This window comes from Alosa sapidissima, chromosome 23, assembly GCF_018492685.1.
Source record: "Alosa sapidissima isolate fAloSap1 chromosome 23, fAloSap1.pri, whole genome shotgun sequence".
Classification (NCBI taxonomy): Eukaryota; Metazoa; Chordata; class Actinopteri; order Clupeiformes; family Clupeidae; genus Alosa; species Alosa sapidissima.
This window is the reverse complement of record NC_055979.1, coordinates 23,338,480-23,358,909: the sequence shown is the minus strand read 5'-3', so window position 1 is coordinate 23,358,909 and position 20,430 is coordinate 23,338,480. Positions and strand designations below refer to the sequence as shown.

Sequence of the window (20,430 nt, the reverse complement as noted above, 5' to 3'; positions counted from 1 at the left end):
TTACATCAAGTGAAAGGTTTTCACATTGGAAATGGTTCTTCAGAAAGACTAATTTCATGTCTGTTTGCCTTTATGCTATTTATAATAACTATTTACAATAACTCCCCTATTTGTCCCATAAGAGGAGAATCTTATTCTGAGAGACAATGCAGTTTACAACCACTTGCACACAGACTTTATATCCAATTGTATTTATTTTTGACTTGTGTGTGATATATGTTTATATTATTAATTGCTGCTGTAATACCCTCGTTTCCCTTTGAGGATGAATAAAGTAATCTATCTTTTCTTAAATGGCTCTTCAAAGAACTATCACCTTGAGGGTTCTTTGAAACACTACAAAAGGTTCTTCTTTGGCATTGTTCAGAAGAACCAGTTTTGGCAACATTCGTTTTAGAGTGCATATTCTTTCACACAAGCTTACTTCACAGACCACTTGAAGGTGCAAACAATACGTTTTGGTTGATTTGACCATCAGTTAACGTCAAAACAGGCACCTTACTTTGGATAGACAATAGCAATATATTATAGAAGAGATTAACGTCAAAAAATTTAGAATGGAGTAACTCAACATTAGGCACCTCCGATATGTTTAGTGTTCTAAAGATGTCAAATAGCTCATTATAGTTACCAAAATGATAGCCAAGGAGACAGATGTAAACACACATGGATAGCTATACAAGCTGTGCTTTCACGTTTTCAACTAAACACGACAAAATACTTTTATAACCCTTGAGCCAGATTTTTTCTATGTGATCTCAATGGAGATACAGCTTTTGTTTGCACCTTCAACATGACATACCTGTTACCGCCCACAAATATCAACAAATATCCAAAAATGCCTGTATGTTTGTGTGAAAGAATAGCTTTAGAGAAAGAAATGAATAGCCTATCTGGTTATGTTTGCATCACTTTTTTATTAAAATGGACACTTCAAAATCTCACTGTGAAAGAAAGGTAAGGAAAAAGAATAGGCATCAAATTCAACTCGGCGTGTTTTACAACCAAATCAGAAATTAGAACAAAAACCCCACAAAAGAAGCAAGAAACATGCCCATCATAAGCTTTCGTACAACTAGTCATACTATAGTTCACATTTTAAGTATTGTCTGCATGTTCATGGCCTCTTGGGGTACTGTAACTTTTTCATTAACCATGCAGGATGTTCATTACGTAATGACAACTGAATATAGATATCTCACATTAAATACTGCCCTGAATGCCATTATGGTCCCTCAGACAAAGTAGGAAGCTGTGAACATGGAAGTCGGGCTCCCCAGTCTCTCTGCGGTCTCTGAGGCTCCTCAAAGTTCTTGTTCCCCTCTGAAGTTTAATCTGAATCACAGTACAAATGTAAGTCCCAATTTAGTAAACAAAAAACTCGGTGTAATTGCCAGTTACGTTTGTATCCTTCCAAACCCACCTTCCACCTTGTCACTGTAGGGCAAGCCTCATCTCCTTGCGAAGGTCATCAGGATTAAAACTGCAGGTATCAAATGCATCGCTCACAAACTCAGACACTCCTGGGCTGGCAGAGATATCATCTTCGGCCTGATACAAAGCAACAATTGACTCATGGTATTCAAAATACCACATACCTTAATCATACCATATCTCTATCTTAATTAACAGTTCAAGGCTCTGCTGCTAGATGTACCAGTTTTTTGTCTCAAAGATGTAGTCAACATTAAAGACAAAAATCACAACAAAGACAGAAAAACTTTTAAATGTTAGCTGTAAAAAAAAAAAAAAGAATGAAAGAGTAATGTACCTCATTTGTCTTTGGGGTTGTCATTGTAATATGAGAAGTGGCAGACATCCTCTCTACACCAAAGAGTGTAATTAGTAGATAGTAAATAGTTATTATATTGCACTTATATTGTCAAAGTACACAATTTTAGTGAAATGGCTTACACATTGGTTAAAGCAAATCTACTGCTTGGCCTGTAAAGCAAAAGGCTGCAAACAAATAGTACCTCCAAGATGTACATCTTCTGGACCAATCACATCCGCTTCACTCTCTCTCTCGTGCATTGCTTGTTCCTTTGTTGCCAGTGACTGTAGCTGAGCTGACTGCTTGATCAGGGAGACTCGGTAGAAGTAATTCCTCCAGAATCTGTCCTCCTTTATACTGAACACAAAAGCTACAATTGTTGCTCTCCAAAATAGGTTTGAACTCAATCAATGTGAAATCAGACATCAACACACTAGCATGCAACTCAACATACAGAGATGTGACATAGATGTGTCTGTACCGTTGTGTTTTAATGTGTCTGTGCTGTAACACAAATTGCCTCTCGAGGACATCAATGTTTTTTTAAAGTCTAAAGAGAAAACTGTTGGAACTCTAGTGAAGAATTACAATAATATTAAGTAGACAGTAACTGTTTTGGGACCAGAGCAAAACGCATCTGGCTCAGTAGTTCATCTTCTTTTAGCATCACCAGAGCAACAGGGTACATCTCCTCAAAGTCAAAATGGAACTGGAGCCCGTCTAGGGGGTCGCATAGGAAGTTCCTGCGGTCCTGGAAGACATGCAAGGTTGTGACATGCAATTTGAGGAATGCTGAAAAACACTTGCTGAGAAAGTCATCCCTTGAGAATTCACTCAAGTAATCCAACAGAGATACTATCACTAGGTATGGAATAATGTATAGCATGACTTTCTGGGAAAATGTTCTGGAGATACTTTTTTTAACAAACTATTTATGATCATTTTGGATCTCCTAACGTTGGGATGGCCCGTTCAGTTCCATATAACATTCTGGAGAGCTGTGTGATAAAATAGTCACTCACCAATGATAGAGCAAGGATTAGTTGCTGAATGGTTTCTTCTTCACTGAAGCCCTCCCAAGGAGGTACTGCTACCTCTGGAAATATAGTTGCCATTAACATTCTAAGAACAATATAACACAAGAGATATTCTAGACTTACTGTCCCACCTAAATATAAAATAAAGGTACCCAAAGGTTGCGTATACTTTTGACAAGAGGGGGCTTGTGAATGATATATAAAACTACCAACAGAAATTGTAAACAAGGATCCTGTAAGGTTGAAGGCTGTGGTTAACTATTTTGTACGTTGTCCAGGTGTCTGTAGAGATACACATGACACAATGATAATTATCTTATTAGAATTCTCAATGATAACTTACCTACTGTTTTTGTGTGTTTGTCATGTAAAAACTTCTTGTGTTCTTTGTAAAAAGCTCCTATTATAGTCTGACCAAGACATCAAATTAGTAACATTAAATATGTGACATTACAGATTTCCAGAAGAAACAAAATGTTGGAGCCGGTAAAGCCATTATCAAAGTGTCACCTTGTCAATGATACCATCAATGCTGCCCTGGTCTACACTCCTCCAGATGGTCTCTGCTGTTACAGACACCGAGTCAGAGATCTTCTTGGTGGCATTGCTTGCTAAACTGAGGAGGAATCCTGTGTAAAAACAGTTACAGAGAAGTAGACTATTACCGTAGCTCTCACGCGTTTGCTTGAGTGACAGACTGCGATGCGTCGATGTCCTATGCTTAATTAAAAGTAGGCCAAGTTAGACTATATAACAAGAACTTCCCAAAATGTCCAAATGCCCGAGAAAAAATAGGCTAACAAATACAAGTTGGATATATTACTAAGTAAAACTCATACCACTCAGGCCTTCTTGTTGCTGGATGAACTGCTGAATGGATTCTTCCTTATTGCCATCGTCTGCGTTTAGCTCATTCTGTCGGATATCTTTGTCGCTGTCAGGCATCTGGTCATCTTTAATCTCTTCCAATTCATTTTCATTTGAACTAGGCAAACCAAATAAGGAGCCCAAACCTTTCAACATTGCAGCATATACAATAAGAGACGCCAACGTGGCAACTGGATACTTTACGCGGTCTTCTTCGCAGTTTGCACTTAAACTTATCAGTTCCTTAGCCACAAGATAGTCGCGACCTCACTGGGATAAACAAACGTCACATGACCCGCACACTATTGGCTGAGTGTCTGTGAATGTCAAGAGTAGCCTACCTGTCCATGCAGTCAGAAGCCTATTAGGGCCTAATAGTAAAGTCTTGAGGACATCTTCACTTTTCGGTATCAAGAGAATAAATCTTTTCATCTCATCTCATCAACATAAAAGGCATTTCACTTCTCAAATGAACCACTCAAATATGCTATACACGCATTCACTGATTACTGTACCAGATCAGAAGAAAAAAAAAACACCAAGAAAACATATTTAATATCAGTTTAATATTTGAAACATGCAACTTCCCAGTTGTCATTTCAATGATGGATAATCTGTTCCATGGGACACACTTATTCTTCAGGAAGCTGCAAAGAGAATTGGTATATTACACAGATGAAGGATTTTAAAGATGTGTTATACATGGTTAAAATGACCATCAAATCACTGTGTAAGTGAGCATCCATCTACAGGAAATATTTTTATTACAGACCAACACACTCACCAGCCCATAGTCGTCAACATAAGTGTACTTCTGTTCTCGGTAATGGTGCCGCTTGGTCATGCATGTAAGGACAATCCAGTCACAAACAACTGTGACCTACAGATAATAACAAATAAAATCAAACTCACAGAAACAAATCCTTAACATCTCAGGCTGCCAGGAACATTTTTGTCATTAAGGCTGTTCACAGTGGTTCACACTGTATCACTGGTCAATGCTGCCTCCTGCTGGCGACGCAAATGATGCCGAGATGTTAATGCAGAGGGGTGTTGACTCATTATGGGAGGTCTTCCACATTGTGTATTATTTATTTTGTGTTGTGAGCATTGTGCATGTAGGTCTGGGTCAATTCAACAAACAAGTAATAGTGTCTCCTGACTGTCACAAACTGGTGCCTTGTCATCCTGTTTCACTATAGTGCATGACCCCACTGTCTTCCCTATGTATTACTTAATCATTGGTCTAACATAATCTCTCTCTCTCTGTCTGTCTCTCTCTCGTGTCTACAACACTTACCAAGCCGAGGAGAGCCAACCCAGCCCCTATGTTGAGCAGTGTTGGAACAATGTTAAATTTGCCAGCCTGGAATAAAATGAGATCAATTGGGTTTATAGAACATATTGTCCAAATTACTCTAATATTAAGTGATCACCAAAGCACTCTCACCTGTCCGAATACCATAATGTCAAAGCGAATTCCATATCCCTTGATTAAAGTTCTCATATCCTTATTGTCACTATCTTTATAATACTTTGCAAACCTATGAGAAGAGCAACAGCTTACTTAGATGTGAAATTCAGGTGACATTGTCATTGAATTGTATTATTTTATTATTTATATAATAATATTTATTATTATTATTATAATAAAGACCTGAAATTATATCCTGGGGCCACTGTGTTTTCTGGGTCCTTGTTGTCGAGCCGGCGGAAGTTGTACCGCGGCACACACCAGCTGTACGGCATGTCTAGATCACACTCCCATCTGATCTGCACCCCCATCACGCCACCCTGAACAGAGAGAGGTCACTTAAGGAGGACATCACAGCCATCTCCGGTTTGGGACAACTCGGTGAAAACAAATGCAGATAGTTAATTAACAGGCAGACACCAGAGGAGATCACCTGTGGACCCCATGTCACTCGATATCTATAGAGGAACATTTCAGAACAGACTAGATGGACTAACTAGATGGAAGAGATTAGATGAAACCCTGGGATTGTACTTGGTACAGGTAGGGTCATTCTAAGGGTTCTTATCATTTGTCTTTCTGTCTATCCCTCCCTCCCTCCCTTCCTTTCTCTTTTCCTAACCCCTACTTCTAATTCATTTTGTGAAAGAAATGAGGAAGGAACGATAGGAGGATGGAAGAATGAAGGAGAGACAGATATGAGAGTTGAGATGTCCTGCTCACTCACGCATCACTTTTAAGAGACGTCAAGTACTGATGATGTGGCGCATCACCTCTTAGGCTAGAATAAACAGACACGCACATTGCAGAGAATATGAACTTAAAAAAAAAAAAAACGGTAAGATGTACGGCAGCAAAAGTTGCCGACCAGTAACCATAAAATTACAGTAAAATACCATACAGGGAATTGCCATAAAATTACGACTTTCCCCTGTATATATTCAGTGTAATTTTACGGCCAATTGCAGTACAAATTGCATTTTGCATCCTCGCGTATCGGCCCTTCCACCTCCCTCCTCAGTGTTTGCCTCCTCTGGTTGCAATTAGATAAATGAGACACCCTTGATGACGTCGAGCTTTGAACAATGGGGCACGAGCTCGAGGACCTAGGAGAGAGGCTGTATGCAAATAGAGCTTTGAAATGAGCCCCAAGTAGAGTGGTTTTGAAAGGGAGGGTCATTCCAAGCAATTTCTATCTCCTCATGATTTGATAGAGCCCTGTATTTTCTGCGTACACTGTAAAAAGCCCGGATTACACAGCCATGGCTCTTTTAATGGGAAACAATGTTTGGGCAACCTGCGCAACCTAAACAATAACAAACTGTGTGACGTTTCTCGGGGAGCACTGGGAGGGAGGAGTGAACTCTGTTTAGTTTGGTTTGGTCTTTGGTTCAAATGTAATTGAAGTTGCTTTAGACAAAAGCATCTGCAGAGGAACATAAACATTCAAACACAACACCATTCAGCATCGCTTACCTTACCTTTAGGGGGCCTGTAAATGTGCATGTGCTGTACAAAAAATTATTACATGAATGACGAAACATCTCTTTTAGGTAGGTATCACTTTTGTCATGAAAGAGGAACAAGTCGCCACTTCAATTTTCACCAAGTGGATGACCCCACCTCCCCTCTACCCGACACATTCAAAATGCCTAAATTCATACATGAATCGCCATGGTCTGGAAGTCCTCTTCTGCCTCTTCCACAATGTCTTTGAGCCTGAAGATTGGGCATTCTGGGTCAGTAGAGCGGTTAAAGACACAGTGCTCCAAATAGGAGCTGTTTATATGTGGAAGGATGTTCCTTCTGCAATCGCAAAGACAACATGATGTATTATTTATCACATGCTTAATGCTGTGTGAACGACTCTGTAGTTGAATTATCACTTCAAGTTCCATAAATAGAAAACAATGAAACATTTTGAGGCCATTTTGCTATGTTTGACATTACCAAACAATAGGTGTACCATCAGATTCCTGACATATCAGGGGGACTGCTTTTACTAACTTATGGTCATTTTCAAGAGCTAAAGCAGTGAATATGTCGACTAGTATCCTCCCCAAACACCCAAGGAAGCATATCCTTCCGGTTCTGGAGCAAGTCACCAAGAGAAAGATTTATTTCCCCCTAGGTCCATGTTTAACAAGCTCCACTTGTTGAAGCACACTCTAAATCCATAAAGTTAGTTAAACTACATACTTGTTAAAGCTGAACTTCGGAAACCGGATGTTATTCTTCACCAGCACTGTGAAGTTTTCTGCATCTGATAACATTGGAGGACTAGAGCAACATGAAAAATATAGCCATCAGGTTTACAACATGACATCAACACAACCACAACAAACCTCTCACTTCCCCTGCACTTCTGACTAAACAGAAGAATTCACCTTAACTTATCTGTCCTCCACATACACTGCATACCCTCGATCACACAAACAGACAATCACACAAACAGACTTACTTGGGTGGCTCGTTGTCTCTTTCCAAGGGACACCAGGAAAAGAGCTCACACGTTTTAACTGTGTGATTGAAGTTCACACATGTACCTGTCTGCACACCTACACAGAAAGTGAAGGAGCCGAAACAAATGACTTTTTAAAGGTTACTATACACCACACACGATAAAAGCACATTCATAATATTCTGCCATAAATGAAAATCTGTTTCGCTTACCATTGCTTCGCGGGCCTCTAAATCCAGCTTTGCAGTCCTTGTCAGAGGAGCAAATAGAAGCTACGCTTGGGATCTGAGTGGACAGAGTAGCCACCTTAGCTACACATAAACTATAAGCCCATCTTTAAAACTCAAGTGAATAAATACATACACATCAATAAGTTAATTTAAAGACAATGCTACTCATCACTGTGATTCACGCTCCCAGTCTGAGAAAGAGCTTTAATTGGCCTGCAATGCAGAGAATGATTGTCCACTGCAAGCAACACATGACTGGCAACTATCCTATATAGTTAATATAAAAAAATGCTTCTGTTGCTCTTGATAAACCATGTGAACATTCCAAGAGTTATCCCTGATGTACTTTGGACTCCAACTGGACTCTGCATTACATACCCATCAAGCTAGTTGGACAATGTTTCACTAAAACGTCATCCCTGCCATAACAGTACCTCTGCACAGTGGGTCTGAGTTTGGTTCTGAGTCACAATCAGGTTTGTCAGCACAAAGAATGAGCTCTCCTCCTGAGAAAAAAAAAAACTGAGATCAGCTGATGTGTTGCTAACAAGCCCATGATCTGTAGCCTAATCTATGTAATTAATGTAACAGGTGATCAATTGAAAACCATAAACACATTTCAACCAGCTGTATGTTTGGTACGAAAGTGATTCAAAAATGTAAACTCTTCACAATGAAACATGGGGGTGCATGAGTATGGCACATCACGAGTATTCTTTAGTGAGGAAAGCGGATAACTCAACACCATCAAGAGTCCACCCAAGGCGTGACATGTCCACAGTGATAGATTTTGAGATCCAAAGTGACCATCAACCCCTGGAGTTCAGAGTGAAGGATGTGGCGAATCTTGTGGTGTTGATTATAGCTTATACCTCGTCTTCATTATATCTTGATGGTACCTGTGGCGGAATTATGTAGTCAGCAACGTCCCAAATCCGGAGGCCAAGGTCAGACGTGTTTGTCAAAGCAATTCCCTTCACTTTGGTGGTAACTGAACTGAGAACGGAGTCTGTATCTTGGTAACCTTTATTCAATACGCAGACATACCTGTACGTAAAACAGATGGTAGGTAAATAACTTTCTGGTTTCAAGGCAAACATGCAATGTCAAGTTCGATTACGATTGTCTTCGCGTTAAATACAAGTTGATCATTTTGCAAATATAAAGGCTAATTGTGTGTAGATTTGTAACCTACCCAAGCAACACTCACCCGATTACATAGGCAATTACTAAAGCCTGGGTAATGCGATTGATTGCTCCAACTTTCTTACTTCGTATTACCAATATTTTCGGTGTCGAATAGTCAAAAAAACACTGACAGATTGATACGCAACAATTGTTGTCTTCAGCAACAGTCATTGTTCCAACATCTATCTTCAAGCAAACGTTAAGTTTCAGTCCTGTGTCACCTTCCCTTTCTCGGCTGCACACCCAATCAATCACGACTCCACAAACAACCCGAATCCGACGTGTTCCCTCATTAAACCAGCAAATTTTTGGACATATTAATGCAGAGGAACTGTGAAGTCGCCTGTAATGCTCGTGTCGTTGGGATATGGCTTGAGGAAACTGTCCGAGATTTGGAAATTAGCCTCGGAAAGAGCGTCATCTCAACCTCTTCACATCTGTTTATCGCGTTAGTCACATGAGTGGCCATAGACGGGTTAATCACACTAAATCACGAGTAATTCACAACTCTGAAAGCAAAAAGTGTAACCTTTAAACTGGTTTTCGTTAAGTAGTGCTGAATACAGTGCCCAGTGTCTGATGACAATCCACATTTAAATCGAGAGGAAGTTTTTGCCTGTACTAGTCAGTTCCGTGGGCGAGTCTAGAATTGTGGCCGTAGTGTTGGATTAGGCTATGCACTTTTAGAAAGGGCATTGCGCTAGGTTAGCATGGTTTACTTTTGCTATAATCCTTTTTTTTTTTTTTACTTTTTTTTATTTTAAGAGAACGACATGAGCGCACTTCGAGGTTAGCCGTGTCTCGAGTAGCCTATGCTTTTCTTGGCTTTGATGGATGGGCCTTTGATGGCTTGTGGCCCTCACCGATTGCCTCACACATTTCAGCTTCTGAAGTGTTTATAATGTTACAAAATTCAGGAGTGTATTACATTTGGACACAGCCACAAATACATGGGCAGTAACATACGGGAATGTAAAAACATAATGTGTGAACAAAGCAGCTTCATTGTGTAGTAAGATATGGCAGCCTGAAGCAAAATTACTGTCATTTCCATGCTGTCCAGTTTATACAAAAACTACATGAATAAACAGTTCCATCGTTATAATTAATGCTGGATACATAGAATAGGCCACAACACCATCCTCTGTTGCAGCTGCACTGATTCACAAAAAAAGTCTGAGTATCTTAGGCTTAAAGGGCTGAAGCGTGCTGCCATCCATGCTTTTGACCATCTCCTGGGCACTGAGGATTATCTGATGGGCCTCATCGAAGAGCTCTGGACCAATCGCTGCCCGCACTCGGTTCCTCCAGCCACTCAGTTTGGGTCTCTTCTCAAACACGTCCAGACCCGAGCCCACAGGCTGCAGGGGAAAAGAGCACAACCTCAAAATCTGATCAATAAAATAAATGCTGTTTGCCTACCATATTGGTGTAGCAGGATCATAGTAGGCCAGCGCTGACGCGTTCAATCACAGTGAACCATGAAGACAAGTGAGGACATAATTGAGTGTCACCAGATAGTCTATTAGAGGGGTTTGAGTGGAGCCATTGAAAAATATTTTAAAAGGTAAACTTATTTTTTCTCTCGGATGGACTAAGGCTCTGTATTTTGACAAGAATACGCTGTGGCTCTACAAAAACGTCAACAATGATCTAGATTATTGCCACTCTGGGCCAAAGCTTCCAAAAACAGTGTGGCATTCAAAGTGTTAAAACCAGACAACCCAAATTACTGTCTACTCCTTTGTTATACTGCTAGATATGTTTTCAAATGGCTGTATTGGATTGTGATATTCAGAGCATGCTGATAGGTGAAAGAGACACATACGTTTAGAAAGGTTTATTCTTCAGACTCATACCTGCATGATCTCCACAATGGCAACAAGATCAGCCAGGGAAATGTCGTCTCCAGCTATGAAAGGCCTGTCTTGGAGGAATTTCTCCTCAATAAGTTGAAGAGACCCATCAAGATCTTCCAAAGCTGCAGCCATCTTATCTTTAGGTACCTCCTCCCCTAACATTTTGGGAATCATGAGCTAAAGATAAAGGACATAGAAGGAAGGATCATGAACCTGAAAATCTGTGTTATTTTTGGAGGGGGTAAGAGAGCAGTTGTGTTTTACGCACGGTCAACAAAAGTATTCAAAAGGCTTAGTAGAACATGGACACCCTTATAAGGTCTGCAACGTTTTGAACAACTAACTGTTACTGGATTACAACTTGGCGTATGTCCATACTTACTCTAAGCCAGAACACTCTGGTACCGTGCATCCGTACAGCTGTGTGTTGCCAAGAGAGGTACTCATTGACACGCGCACGCTTCTGTATATCGGTGGGATACCAGTGGTCTGGAGTTTGGAACTTTTCTGACAAGTACATCATGATTGCAATGCTATAGAATGGGGAAAAGAATATGGTAATTTGGCCATGTCCAAAGCGACATACAAATAACAACAATATATAATAGTTCAAATTTAACAGTAAACAATTTCAAAAGTTGATAAGACTATACATTGAGGAGAATAGCAATAATAAATAACAATGTTAATTCAATCAAAAGTCTAATGAAAAATAAATACATAATAAATGGCCCTAATGTGACTGCCTAATGTGGGACACAGTGGGTGTGGCTCTTCCCCAAACTAGGTTAATGAATGTCAGTTAAACCAGTGTTTCTCAAACTTTTTCAGACCAAGGACCACTTAGAACCAGTAGAAAAAACTTCACGGACCACCTAGCTAATAGACACAATAGGCCTACTCACTGAACCACTGTGCTTATTGTCTTTGCACCTTGCTTATTGTGTCAGAGGATTCATATGATTTAAATTGGCATAGCTTACATAGGTAGTGTTGCAGAACTGTTTGGATTTACATACAAGTTGGTTCAATATTGCAAACAACTCATCTATATTATTTTTTACCACGTCTGCTCGCGGACCACTTGGGATAGCTTGCGGACCACCAGTGGTCCCCGGACCACACTTTGAGAAACACTGAGTTAAACTATGGGAAAGCTAAAGCTGTAGGGTGATCAAAATTGGATGTGGACTTAATGTGTTGCCCTAACATTGTAGCATAGATTCTAATATGGCCGACTACAGAAGTCCGAAAAGCAAAAAATGTCCCACACCCTATCCGTTGATAGTGATCACTTCTCGTATTTGACCGAATGTGACACTTACATAATAGTGCTCAAAAGCCAGGCTAGCCTATAGCTCGCTCAAGAAGCATTTGGTGGAAATATAAAGTAGCCTACAATAGACAGGAGTAGACCACAAATCATGAGAAATGCATGAGCTGATGATCTACTTGTACCACTACCTTTCAGCCAAGTGAAATTCTCCATCGCGCATGGCAGGGACTTTCCTCATCATGTTGATTTTTCCATATGCCTCCCCATACTGCTCTCCTGATATATAAACCATGCAGACCGTCAGAGAAAAGTGTAGACACATACGCTACTTCTCCAAAATGCATGTTTGAAATTGAAGCGGCAACATTTACAGTCAACATAGCGTTTTAAGCAGCAACATGAATTCACGTAGTAGCCTACCTGCAAAGAGCGTTATCTTTTTAAAGTCAAACTTAATATTGTTTATCTTCGCGAAAATGTACACTGATCGAGCTGGCTGTGAGAAAAGATCCAGGTAAAGCTCCAAAGCCATCTTCAAAACGTGAAAATTAGATTCGATCTCGGCTAGTTTAAGCTGCAGCCAGGGGCTTCTCGCTAGTTTTGATTTCAAAACCCCTCCCTAATTGCACTGAACAAGTTCATACACAGGGCAGCAGCCTGTAAAGATGGCACAACACATCGCCTATTCCACAGAGTGGCTGAGGGGGCAGAAGAATCATAGACATACATGTATATTATGTCTATGAGAAGAATGGTGCCGTGATTATAAGACGATACCATATTAGACATTCTCTGACGATACTTTAAATAAATCTTGCATTTTGTATTGAGACAATATCGTAATACCGGTATTATGTCAAATAATGGGCCATTTTATCAAAGCCACTTGCTCTTCTGTGTTCAGACCATTCAGATAGCCGCAGCTCTGCTCAACTGCACCCCTGCGTGTGCACGTTCTCCCTCGCAGCACTACAAACTTTCAAACATGATGGACACTGAGTCAGATTTTGTTTACCTTGATCAGAGGTTGGTGCTGATGCCCGTCGGCACATCAACGGCTAGACCGAGAATTGTTGTGAAATCAAAATTCCACTGGAGCTCCAAGCGGTTGTACACGCAGATTTAAGTTACAACACTGTTTACAGCTCTTCGACTCACTGTAAAATGTCATTTTTGGTACATAGCCTAGCTAATTTAAATACACTGATATGCTTGCGTTTAGCGATATACAGTAGCAGATCTAAAGTCCTCAGGGAGACAACCTACACGCTGATTTTATTAAGAGGATATGCACGCGGGGACTCGCGAGCAGTTAGGGGCATCATTTTTTATGATTCCTAAAACCCCATTCAATCGTGCATAGGGATTTTTCTTACCAACCGGAACATGCAAAAATGAAGTCTGAAATGTGTATAATTAAACTTATAAATTATATTATAATTAAAATTATATTCATTTCAGTCTGAAATGAATATAATTAATACCGGCTGTGTTGTCATAATTGTTGTGTTGAGTGAATATATGAAGCACTTCGCTCTTTCTGTTTGAAATATCAATATCGTATCGATGTCGTATATCGCCAATCAGCCCCAAAATATCGGGATATCAGTTTTGGTCCATATTGCCCAGCCCTAACCCCGACTATGCGGCCGACAGACGCGAAATGTGTCCAAATACTCCCATTATTCTGTTTTCTCTATTATTGGACTCTGGGCGTTTGGGAACAGCTGAGGGAGGAGGCTACTTGAAACTGCGAGTTTCGGTCGGTGTGAGCGAGCGGACTTTCAGTTGACAGTAATTAACACCCTTTTGAACAATCTAAGCTGTGCGAACGTCAGAGGGCGGTCTACGCTGATTCATCATTAGTGAGACACGAGGACAGCTGCATTCCTGTCAGCATAACAATAGAGGCTGTTGTTGAAGCGTCAGCCCTCGTTTCAACCGTACTCGTGTAAGACGGACGCGGTCAAGACGAGCAAGTTTACCTGTGCAAGTTCACCGAGCACAGGCGCCGACAAAGGCAAAAATGTGCCATTCCACCATATCTATTATCACCGGCCATCGCAGAAAACGGCATCATGCCAGGGGGGGCAGAAATCGCCTTTACCTCCAGCAACTTAAACGGTCCTTACCTACAGAAACCTCCTTCTCCATGGGCTTGTGGAACTGTCAATCCGCAGTCAACAAAACGGACTTCATAGCTGGCTATGCCAACCACCTTTCATTGGAACTCCTTGCTCTCACTGAGACTTGGATCAACCAGAGAACACTGCCACCCCGGCTGCACTGTCCACTAACCTTACACTATCCCACACCCCTCGCCTATCTGGACGAGGAGGCGGGACGGGCCTGCTGATCTCCAACAAATGGAAATTCACCCTGCTACTGCCTTCAAACAAATATGTCTCATTCGAATTCCATGCCATCACAGTGATTGCCCCAGCAAAACTCTACGTGCTGGTCATCTACCGCCAACTAGGTGACTTTATGGGCGAACTTGACACTCTGCTGTCCTCCATCCCTGAGCATGACTGTCCGCTTCTTGTTCTCGGTGATATGAACATCCACTTAGATGCCCCAGGCTCAGCGGACTTTTTGGCCCTGATCCACTCCTTTGACCTCAAACTGGTTCAAAGCCCACTGACTCACAAAGCTGGCAAAGAGCTTGACTTGATCTTCACTCGGAACTGCAGCACAGACACCCTCATGGTGACGCCTCTCCATCTTTCTGACCTCTTCTTCATCCAGTTCAACGTCAGCCTGACAGAACAGCCTCCGGCTCCTCAGCCGATGGTCACGTTCCGCCGCAACATCCGGAACCTGTCTCCAACGCACTTCTCCTCTGTGGTTGCCTCCGGTTTACCTCCACTCAACACCTTCTCCTCTCTGGAGGTTAATGAGGCCACAGACTCGCTCTGCTCCACACTGACCTCGTGTCTAGACGAGCTGTGCCCTCTTACCACAAGGCAGCTCGATCCAAACACTCTCATCCATGGCTAAATGATACCCTCCGATCGCAGCACACCAAACTCAGAGCCGCGGAGAGGAAATGGCACAAATCCAAACTAACTGATGACCTCAAAAACTACCAGACACTCCTGACCTCCTTCTCAGCCAGCATCACTGCTGCTAAGACGGCTTTCTACAATGACAAAATCAACAGCGCTACAGACACTCGAAAACTTTTCTCAACCTTCAAATCGCTACTCAACCCTCAGCTGCCTCCTCCTCCATCCAGCCTTACTGCAGATACCCTCGCCTCATTTTTTACAAACAAAGTGGCGGCAATCAGCAGTCAATTCTCTACATGCCCACTCAACGCATCTGACTCAGATACCGCACTCCTACAACCTCTAGGGACTGCTGGAACATCTTTTTCAGCATTCACGCCTCTCTCCGAGAGTGAAGTATCTAGACTCCTGACATGCAGCCGTCCTACCACATGCTCGCTGGACCCTATACCTACGAGCCTACTTCAGTCCATCATCCCGACCATTGCTCCAGCTATCACACATGTGATCAATGCCTCGCTAACCTCCAGCACATTTCCAACAGCGTTCAAAATGGCCCGGGTAACACCGTTACTTAAGAAAGCTTCTCTCAACCCTGCTCAAGTCGAGAACTACCGCCCTGTCTAAACCTACCATACACCACGACATCAACATCAAATTTGACTCCCTGTCTGTTTCACCTACCAGGACTGCAAGAAATCTAGGAGTTGTTCTCGACAACCAACTAAACTTCTCAGATCATGTTGCCTCAGTCGCCCGGTCATGCCGTTTCGCACTCTACAACATACGGAAAATCAGGACTTACTTGACTCAAGATGCTACCCAACTTCTGGTTCAGGCAATAGTCATCTCACGACTCGACTACTGCAATGCCCTCCTGACAGGTCTCCCAGCCTGCGCAGTGAAACCACTTCAGATGATCCAGAACGCGGCGGCGCGCCTGGTCTACAATCAACCCAAAAGGGCACATGTTACCCCGCTGCTCATCCAGCTACACTGGCTACCTATGGCGGCCCGCATCAAATTCAGTCTCCGGTTCTGCTCCCACCTACTTGAATGCCCTCATACAGACATACGCTACCTCCAGACCGCTGCGCTCCTCAGACGAACGACGTCTAGCTCTACCACCGGTACGCTCAAGCCAATCCAAACTTTTCTCATCTGTTGTTCCTCGTTGGTGGAACACACTGCCAGTTCCTACAAGGGCAGGGACATCCTTCTCCATTTTCAAAAAAACTCCTGAAGACCCAGCTCTTTAGAGAACATCTCCTCTCATAGCAACACTTACAACAAGTCTTACTGATCCTAGCACTCACCAGCCGTCTTAAACTGACAAGTAACTGTTAAAAACAGCACTCACTGATGCACTTATTCTTACTGTACTCTAATGTTTTTAAATTGTCCTAAAATTGTTGAGAATTGCTCTAAAACTTAAACTGTTTACCATGTTGTTAGTCGCTTTGGCTAAAAAAGCATCAGCCAAATGTAATGTAATGTAATTATTGCTCACAGAGTAGGCCTACTTATCACACATATCACTTGGAAGAGCGGAACCTGGGCTTTCCATTGATATTAGCGGTGCTGTGATAAACGGTTCGCAAGAAAATTAACTATTAATGACGGACATGAAATTTAATCATATTTACTCCACACCCCCATTACTCCACACCCAATACTCTTTGTGGTATATCTCACGAACACTTTAGTCAACACATAGCAAACCAGATATCAAAATAAACACTGGACACAAGGTCATGAAGCATTCCTCTGTAAGCCAATCATCCTGTTTTGAAATTGTAGCAAATTTCTGCATGCTTTGGGCTGAAATTCTAATGTAACTGCAGCCCAAAATAACTTGCTTTCCAAATCAAAGAATCAAAAGTTGGTCATGGCATACACAGATCAAAACTGTGCTTTTGAATAGATACCAGCATGCTTCAGGTGACATGGATGCAGACACAAAGTATTTTCCTTAATATAAAGGCTGACATAAGATATATGCAAGATTATATCATACTTTCGAGATATGGAAATGTCTCGAAAATGATATAGCCTAGTATTATAAAGAGCCCTTTCCAAAACGCTATAAATCCATTTATTTTTTTAATTTATGTCATGTTATTTAATTGTATTTTTCAGGTAATATCAATAAAAGTGCATTGTGTTGTTTTGATTCCGTAAATAACAATTACAGTTCCAAAAACCAAAATATAAAAAAATGATTATGAAAATGCTTTAAAATTGAGCATAAGTGTTTAGCTAAACTCATTAATATGGCCCTTACAATGGCTAAGATAAGAGCTTATACAGTAAAATAACACTGAAAATAGCCGAGGTCTCAAAGGACTAATATATGTGATATACTACAGTGGGTAGCCTACTATTAATTAATCCCCCCATCTTCTGGTGGCGCCACTGATCCGCAGGAGCTAAGCTACATTCCGCTTTTCATCACAAGATGGTAATCGAACGCCTCAGATTATAAGTAAAGTCAATTGTGCGAGTTTGTTTTGTTTGCTAGGTTCAGATTTACACACTCTCAGCTGAATATAGTAGTTTATACAGGCAGGTTTTGTAATACGCTAATTTAGTCATGCACTGGGTCTATTTTATACAACACTCTTTCAATGCTTCCCACACAAATAAAACAAGGAATTTGTCCAGATAGGGAATTCATGTGGCAGGGATTCTCTAGAAATCAAAAAGGCCTGAGGCCACGGCCTCAAAAAGCCGTGGCCTACTGGTTAGCGCTTCTGACTTGTAACCGGAGGGTTGCCGGTTCGAACCCCGACCAGTAGGCACGACTGAAGTGCCCTTGAGCAAGGCACCTAACCCCTCACTGCTCCCCGAGCGCCGCTGTTGTTGCAGGCAGCTCACTGCGCCGGGATTAGTGTGTGCTTCACCTCACTGTGTGCCGAGTGTGTTTCACTAATTCAAGTATTGTGATAAATGCAGAGACCAAATTTCCCTCACGGGATCAAGAGTAAGCATCACAAAATATGATCCAACATGGAACCCTCAATTTTCAAAATGTAGGCCTACCGTGTTCCTACCACTACGCTTATTGCTGGTTTCACACCGGGAACGTGGCATGAACGTTGCGTGTCTGATGCGGTGCTGCGGCGGCCTTTCTGCCAACTACAACGTCTCTTTTGCTCACATAATTTTTTTTCCTTCACTGTTTTGAATGGAAACGCTTCCAAGACACTTGTGTGTGGCGTGAAAATAGGCGCGAGTCCTATTCCTAGCATTCACGTGTTTTCGGCATTTTGCCGCTTTTGCGCATGTTAAAGTTCAGTCGGGTTGAACTTTGACCTTGGCGCGCTGTGTGTCGTTGGTATTTTGCGCTGAGCCCAGTGGCAAGCACAACAAAAATCTTTGGGACGTTACCTCAACCAAGAGCAACCTAGCGGCGAGCGCACCGCATACCGTGTACAATGTGATAGCCCCTATAGAAAACGCCACGCAACTGACACGCAATAGACACGTGACCACGCACCCGATGTGAAACAAGCCTAATATAACATCTCTTCATCCAAGCATCTTGACATTACTCATATCACCCAGGATATCATATGGTAATATTATCAGCTGTTTAACTTTTAGACAGACAGACTCAGTACAAGGGTGAGGTGAGACCTATCAGCACACACACTTTGTTTTGAGAGTGCTATGCCATATAAGGCTGCTAGCCTACTTATCAGTCAGTCAGTGATGTCAAAATTATTAGTTTATTTAACAAACAAAAATACAATTTCAGTCAGTTTTATTTATTTGTAAAGTCAGAATTTAATCTTCTATGGCACGTAGGCCTTCTAAAGAAACTATTCAATTCAGTTTAAATAGTAGGGATATCCTTATCAGCTTAGGCCTACTGAAAAAGTAGGCTAGAACATTGTCCAACATTAAACAACTGATATCAGTGTTAATTGTCGTTTCTCGTCCTCAAACCAGGAATGGCATTTTCATTTAATCCGACTCCCACAGCAAGCAACCTTCACATCACAGAAAGCTCATTACTGTCCCCTTCTTGCCCACCTGCATTGGTTCCAGTGCATAAAACCGGATGACAATCCTGTAAGAGAACATAATCTTCAGGAAAAGCACAATTTTGTGTAGGCTACACTGAACAACACTATAGATCTGACAGCAAGAAAGACAGGGGTAATCTAGAAGTGTTGTAGGCTACATTGTCTTGTATTTATAAGGCCCATGCCAGTGCGAATTATCACTCTGACGTCATCAAGAACTCTTACCGGTCTTCGGTCAAGCCCAGTTCCCCGGTAAGGAACTGAAATATCTTTGCACTGTGCTCCTTGTTCTTTTCCGCCGTGTCAGTAACGCCGATAGCGGACACGGACAGCATCACGCACGGCGAACAGGATCCGGCTATGAGCATGGGTAGTCCCGCTTTAACCACCAGGTTCATTCTCTAGCAAAAAAAACATGATCAGTTTCAGGCAGCATGAACTGTTTACTTTTCCCTAGCGATATAGGTATTCATTAGATTATCAGATTGATTCGGCTAGATGAGATGACATCAATGCATTTAATCTGTAAACGTGTTATTCATCCAGCAATAATGCACATTTTAAGACTTTCCACAGAAATTGGTGTTTCAAGGTGAAATCATTCTCTCATACTTCTGAACTACTTGCTACTAGTATTAACCAAAGTTAGCGTGTCCGTCTCGTTCTCCCTGTAGGCTACTCACTTCTTCCGGTTTCCCAAGCGCAGTGGCGGTGGCAGTGCATAATTTCTTCAAAAACTCCTCCGTAAATTTGCTCGCTGGCAAGTTCGATTCCAAATCAATGAAAGGCATGGTCGTTTCTGTGTCTGCACGGGTTAGGTAAGAGATTCGACCGACTTTTTGCACTGAGTAAGAGGTCTGACCATAGACAGTAAAGGGGTCTAACCGGAAAAAGAAGACAGTAATGTGTCTATTGGTCAGAAAAGGGCACCGCCTATTTATAACGGGTCGGGATTGGCTGGGGTTGTGGATCATCTGGCCTACAGATTTAACCTGTGATATATTAAATGGAACGATACGTGATTGACTTGGATGTATTTCAAACAACTTTAAACCATCTCACTTTAAATTCTTAGTTTTGTTGAAACGATAATTTCCTCAAAACAAACAGTGCTACACAAATTATGAGACTGATAATTTAGGAACATTCAATAAACAAGACTAAGAGAAAGGTATTCAAACACTGAATAATGAAACTTGATCATATGACCTGCACTTCTGCA

The 20,430-nt window shown here is 41.6% G+C and overlaps 4 protein-coding genes across 8 annotated transcripts; all 4 read right to left on the bottom strand.

Moving 5' to 3' along the window:
* Positions 1–897: 897 nt before the first annotated feature.
* LOC121698255 (synapse-associated protein 1-like) lies at positions 898–4,129 on the bottom strand. Of its 2 annotated transcripts, XR_006026728.1 has the most exons (10): positions 3,651–4,129; positions 3,322–3,440; positions 3,155–3,221; positions 2,797–2,870; positions 2,386–2,525; positions 1,977–2,131; positions 1,772–1,824; positions 1,424–1,551; positions 1,203–1,335; positions 898–944 (listed from the first exon to the last, which is right to left on the bottom strand). XR_006026728.1 is itself a non-coding variant. In XM_042080198.1 (9 exons), the coding sequence occupies exons 1-8, from the start codon at positions 3,832–3,834 to the stop codon at positions 1,435–1,437; spliced, it is 909 nt and encodes a 302-aa protein (XP_041936132.1). In that variant the 5' UTR covers positions 3,835–4,129; the 3' UTR covers positions 898–1,335; positions 1,424–1,434. The 2 variants fall into 2 exon arrangements, 1 of the variants encoding a protein (XP_041936132.1); XM_042080198.1 differs by having other exon boundaries at positions 898–1,335.
* A 96-nt stretch (positions 4,130–4,225) lies between these two features.
* p2rx4a (purinergic receptor P2X, ligand-gated ion channel, 4a) lies at positions 4,226–9,785 on the bottom strand. 3 transcript variants are annotated; one of them, XM_042080191.1, is made up of 12 exons: positions 9,054–9,785; positions 8,716–8,890; positions 8,278–8,349; positions 7,826–7,898; positions 7,614–7,710; positions 7,352–7,432; positions 6,817–6,958; positions 5,336–5,472; positions 5,129–5,222; positions 4,979–5,044; positions 4,463–4,558; positions 4,226–4,325 (listed from the first exon to the last, which is right to left on the bottom strand). In XM_042080191.1, exons 1-12 carry the CDS (start codon positions 9,200–9,202, stop codon positions 4,311–4,313), a joined length of 1,197 nt encoding a protein of 398 aa, XP_041936125.1. In that variant the 5' UTR covers positions 9,203–9,785; the 3' UTR covers positions 4,226–4,310. The 3 variants fall into 3 exon arrangements, 2 of the variants coding, with proteins under 2 accessions (XP_041936125.1, XP_041936126.1); XM_042080192.1 differs by having other exon boundaries at positions 8,743–8,890; XR_006026726.1 differs by lacking the exons at positions 4,979–5,044; positions 5,129–5,222.
* Positions 9,786–9,909: 124 nt separating this feature from the next.
* gstt1b (glutathione S-transferase theta 1b) lies at positions 9,910–18,443 on the bottom strand. Of its 2 annotated transcripts, XM_042080203.1 has the most exons (5): positions 12,587–12,843; positions 12,355–12,442; positions 11,273–11,423; positions 10,891–11,067; positions 9,910–10,392 (listed from the first exon to the last, which is right to left on the bottom strand). In XM_042080203.1, exons 1-5 carry the CDS (start codon positions 12,696–12,698, stop codon positions 10,195–10,197), a joined length of 726 nt encoding a protein of 241 aa, XP_041936137.1. In that variant the 5' UTR covers positions 12,699–12,843; the 3' UTR covers positions 9,910–10,194. The 2 variants fall into 2 exon arrangements, with proteins under 2 accessions (XP_041936137.1, XP_041936136.1); XM_042080202.1 differs by lacking the exons at positions 12,355–12,442; positions 12,587–12,843 and adding an exon at positions 18,220–18,443.
* A 446-nt stretch (positions 18,444–18,889) lies between these two features.
* Positions 18,890–20,106, bottom strand: ddt (D-dopachrome tautomerase). The gene is made up of 3 exons (XM_042080210.1): positions 19,892–20,106; positions 19,434–19,609; positions 18,890–19,252 (listed from the first exon to the last, which is right to left on the bottom strand). Exons 1-3 carry the CDS (start codon positions 19,997–19,999, stop codon positions 19,180–19,182), a joined length of 357 nt encoding a protein of 118 aa, XP_041936144.1. The 5' UTR covers positions 20,000–20,106; the 3' UTR covers positions 18,890–19,179.
* Between the last annotated feature and the right edge of the window lie 324 nt (positions 20,107–20,430).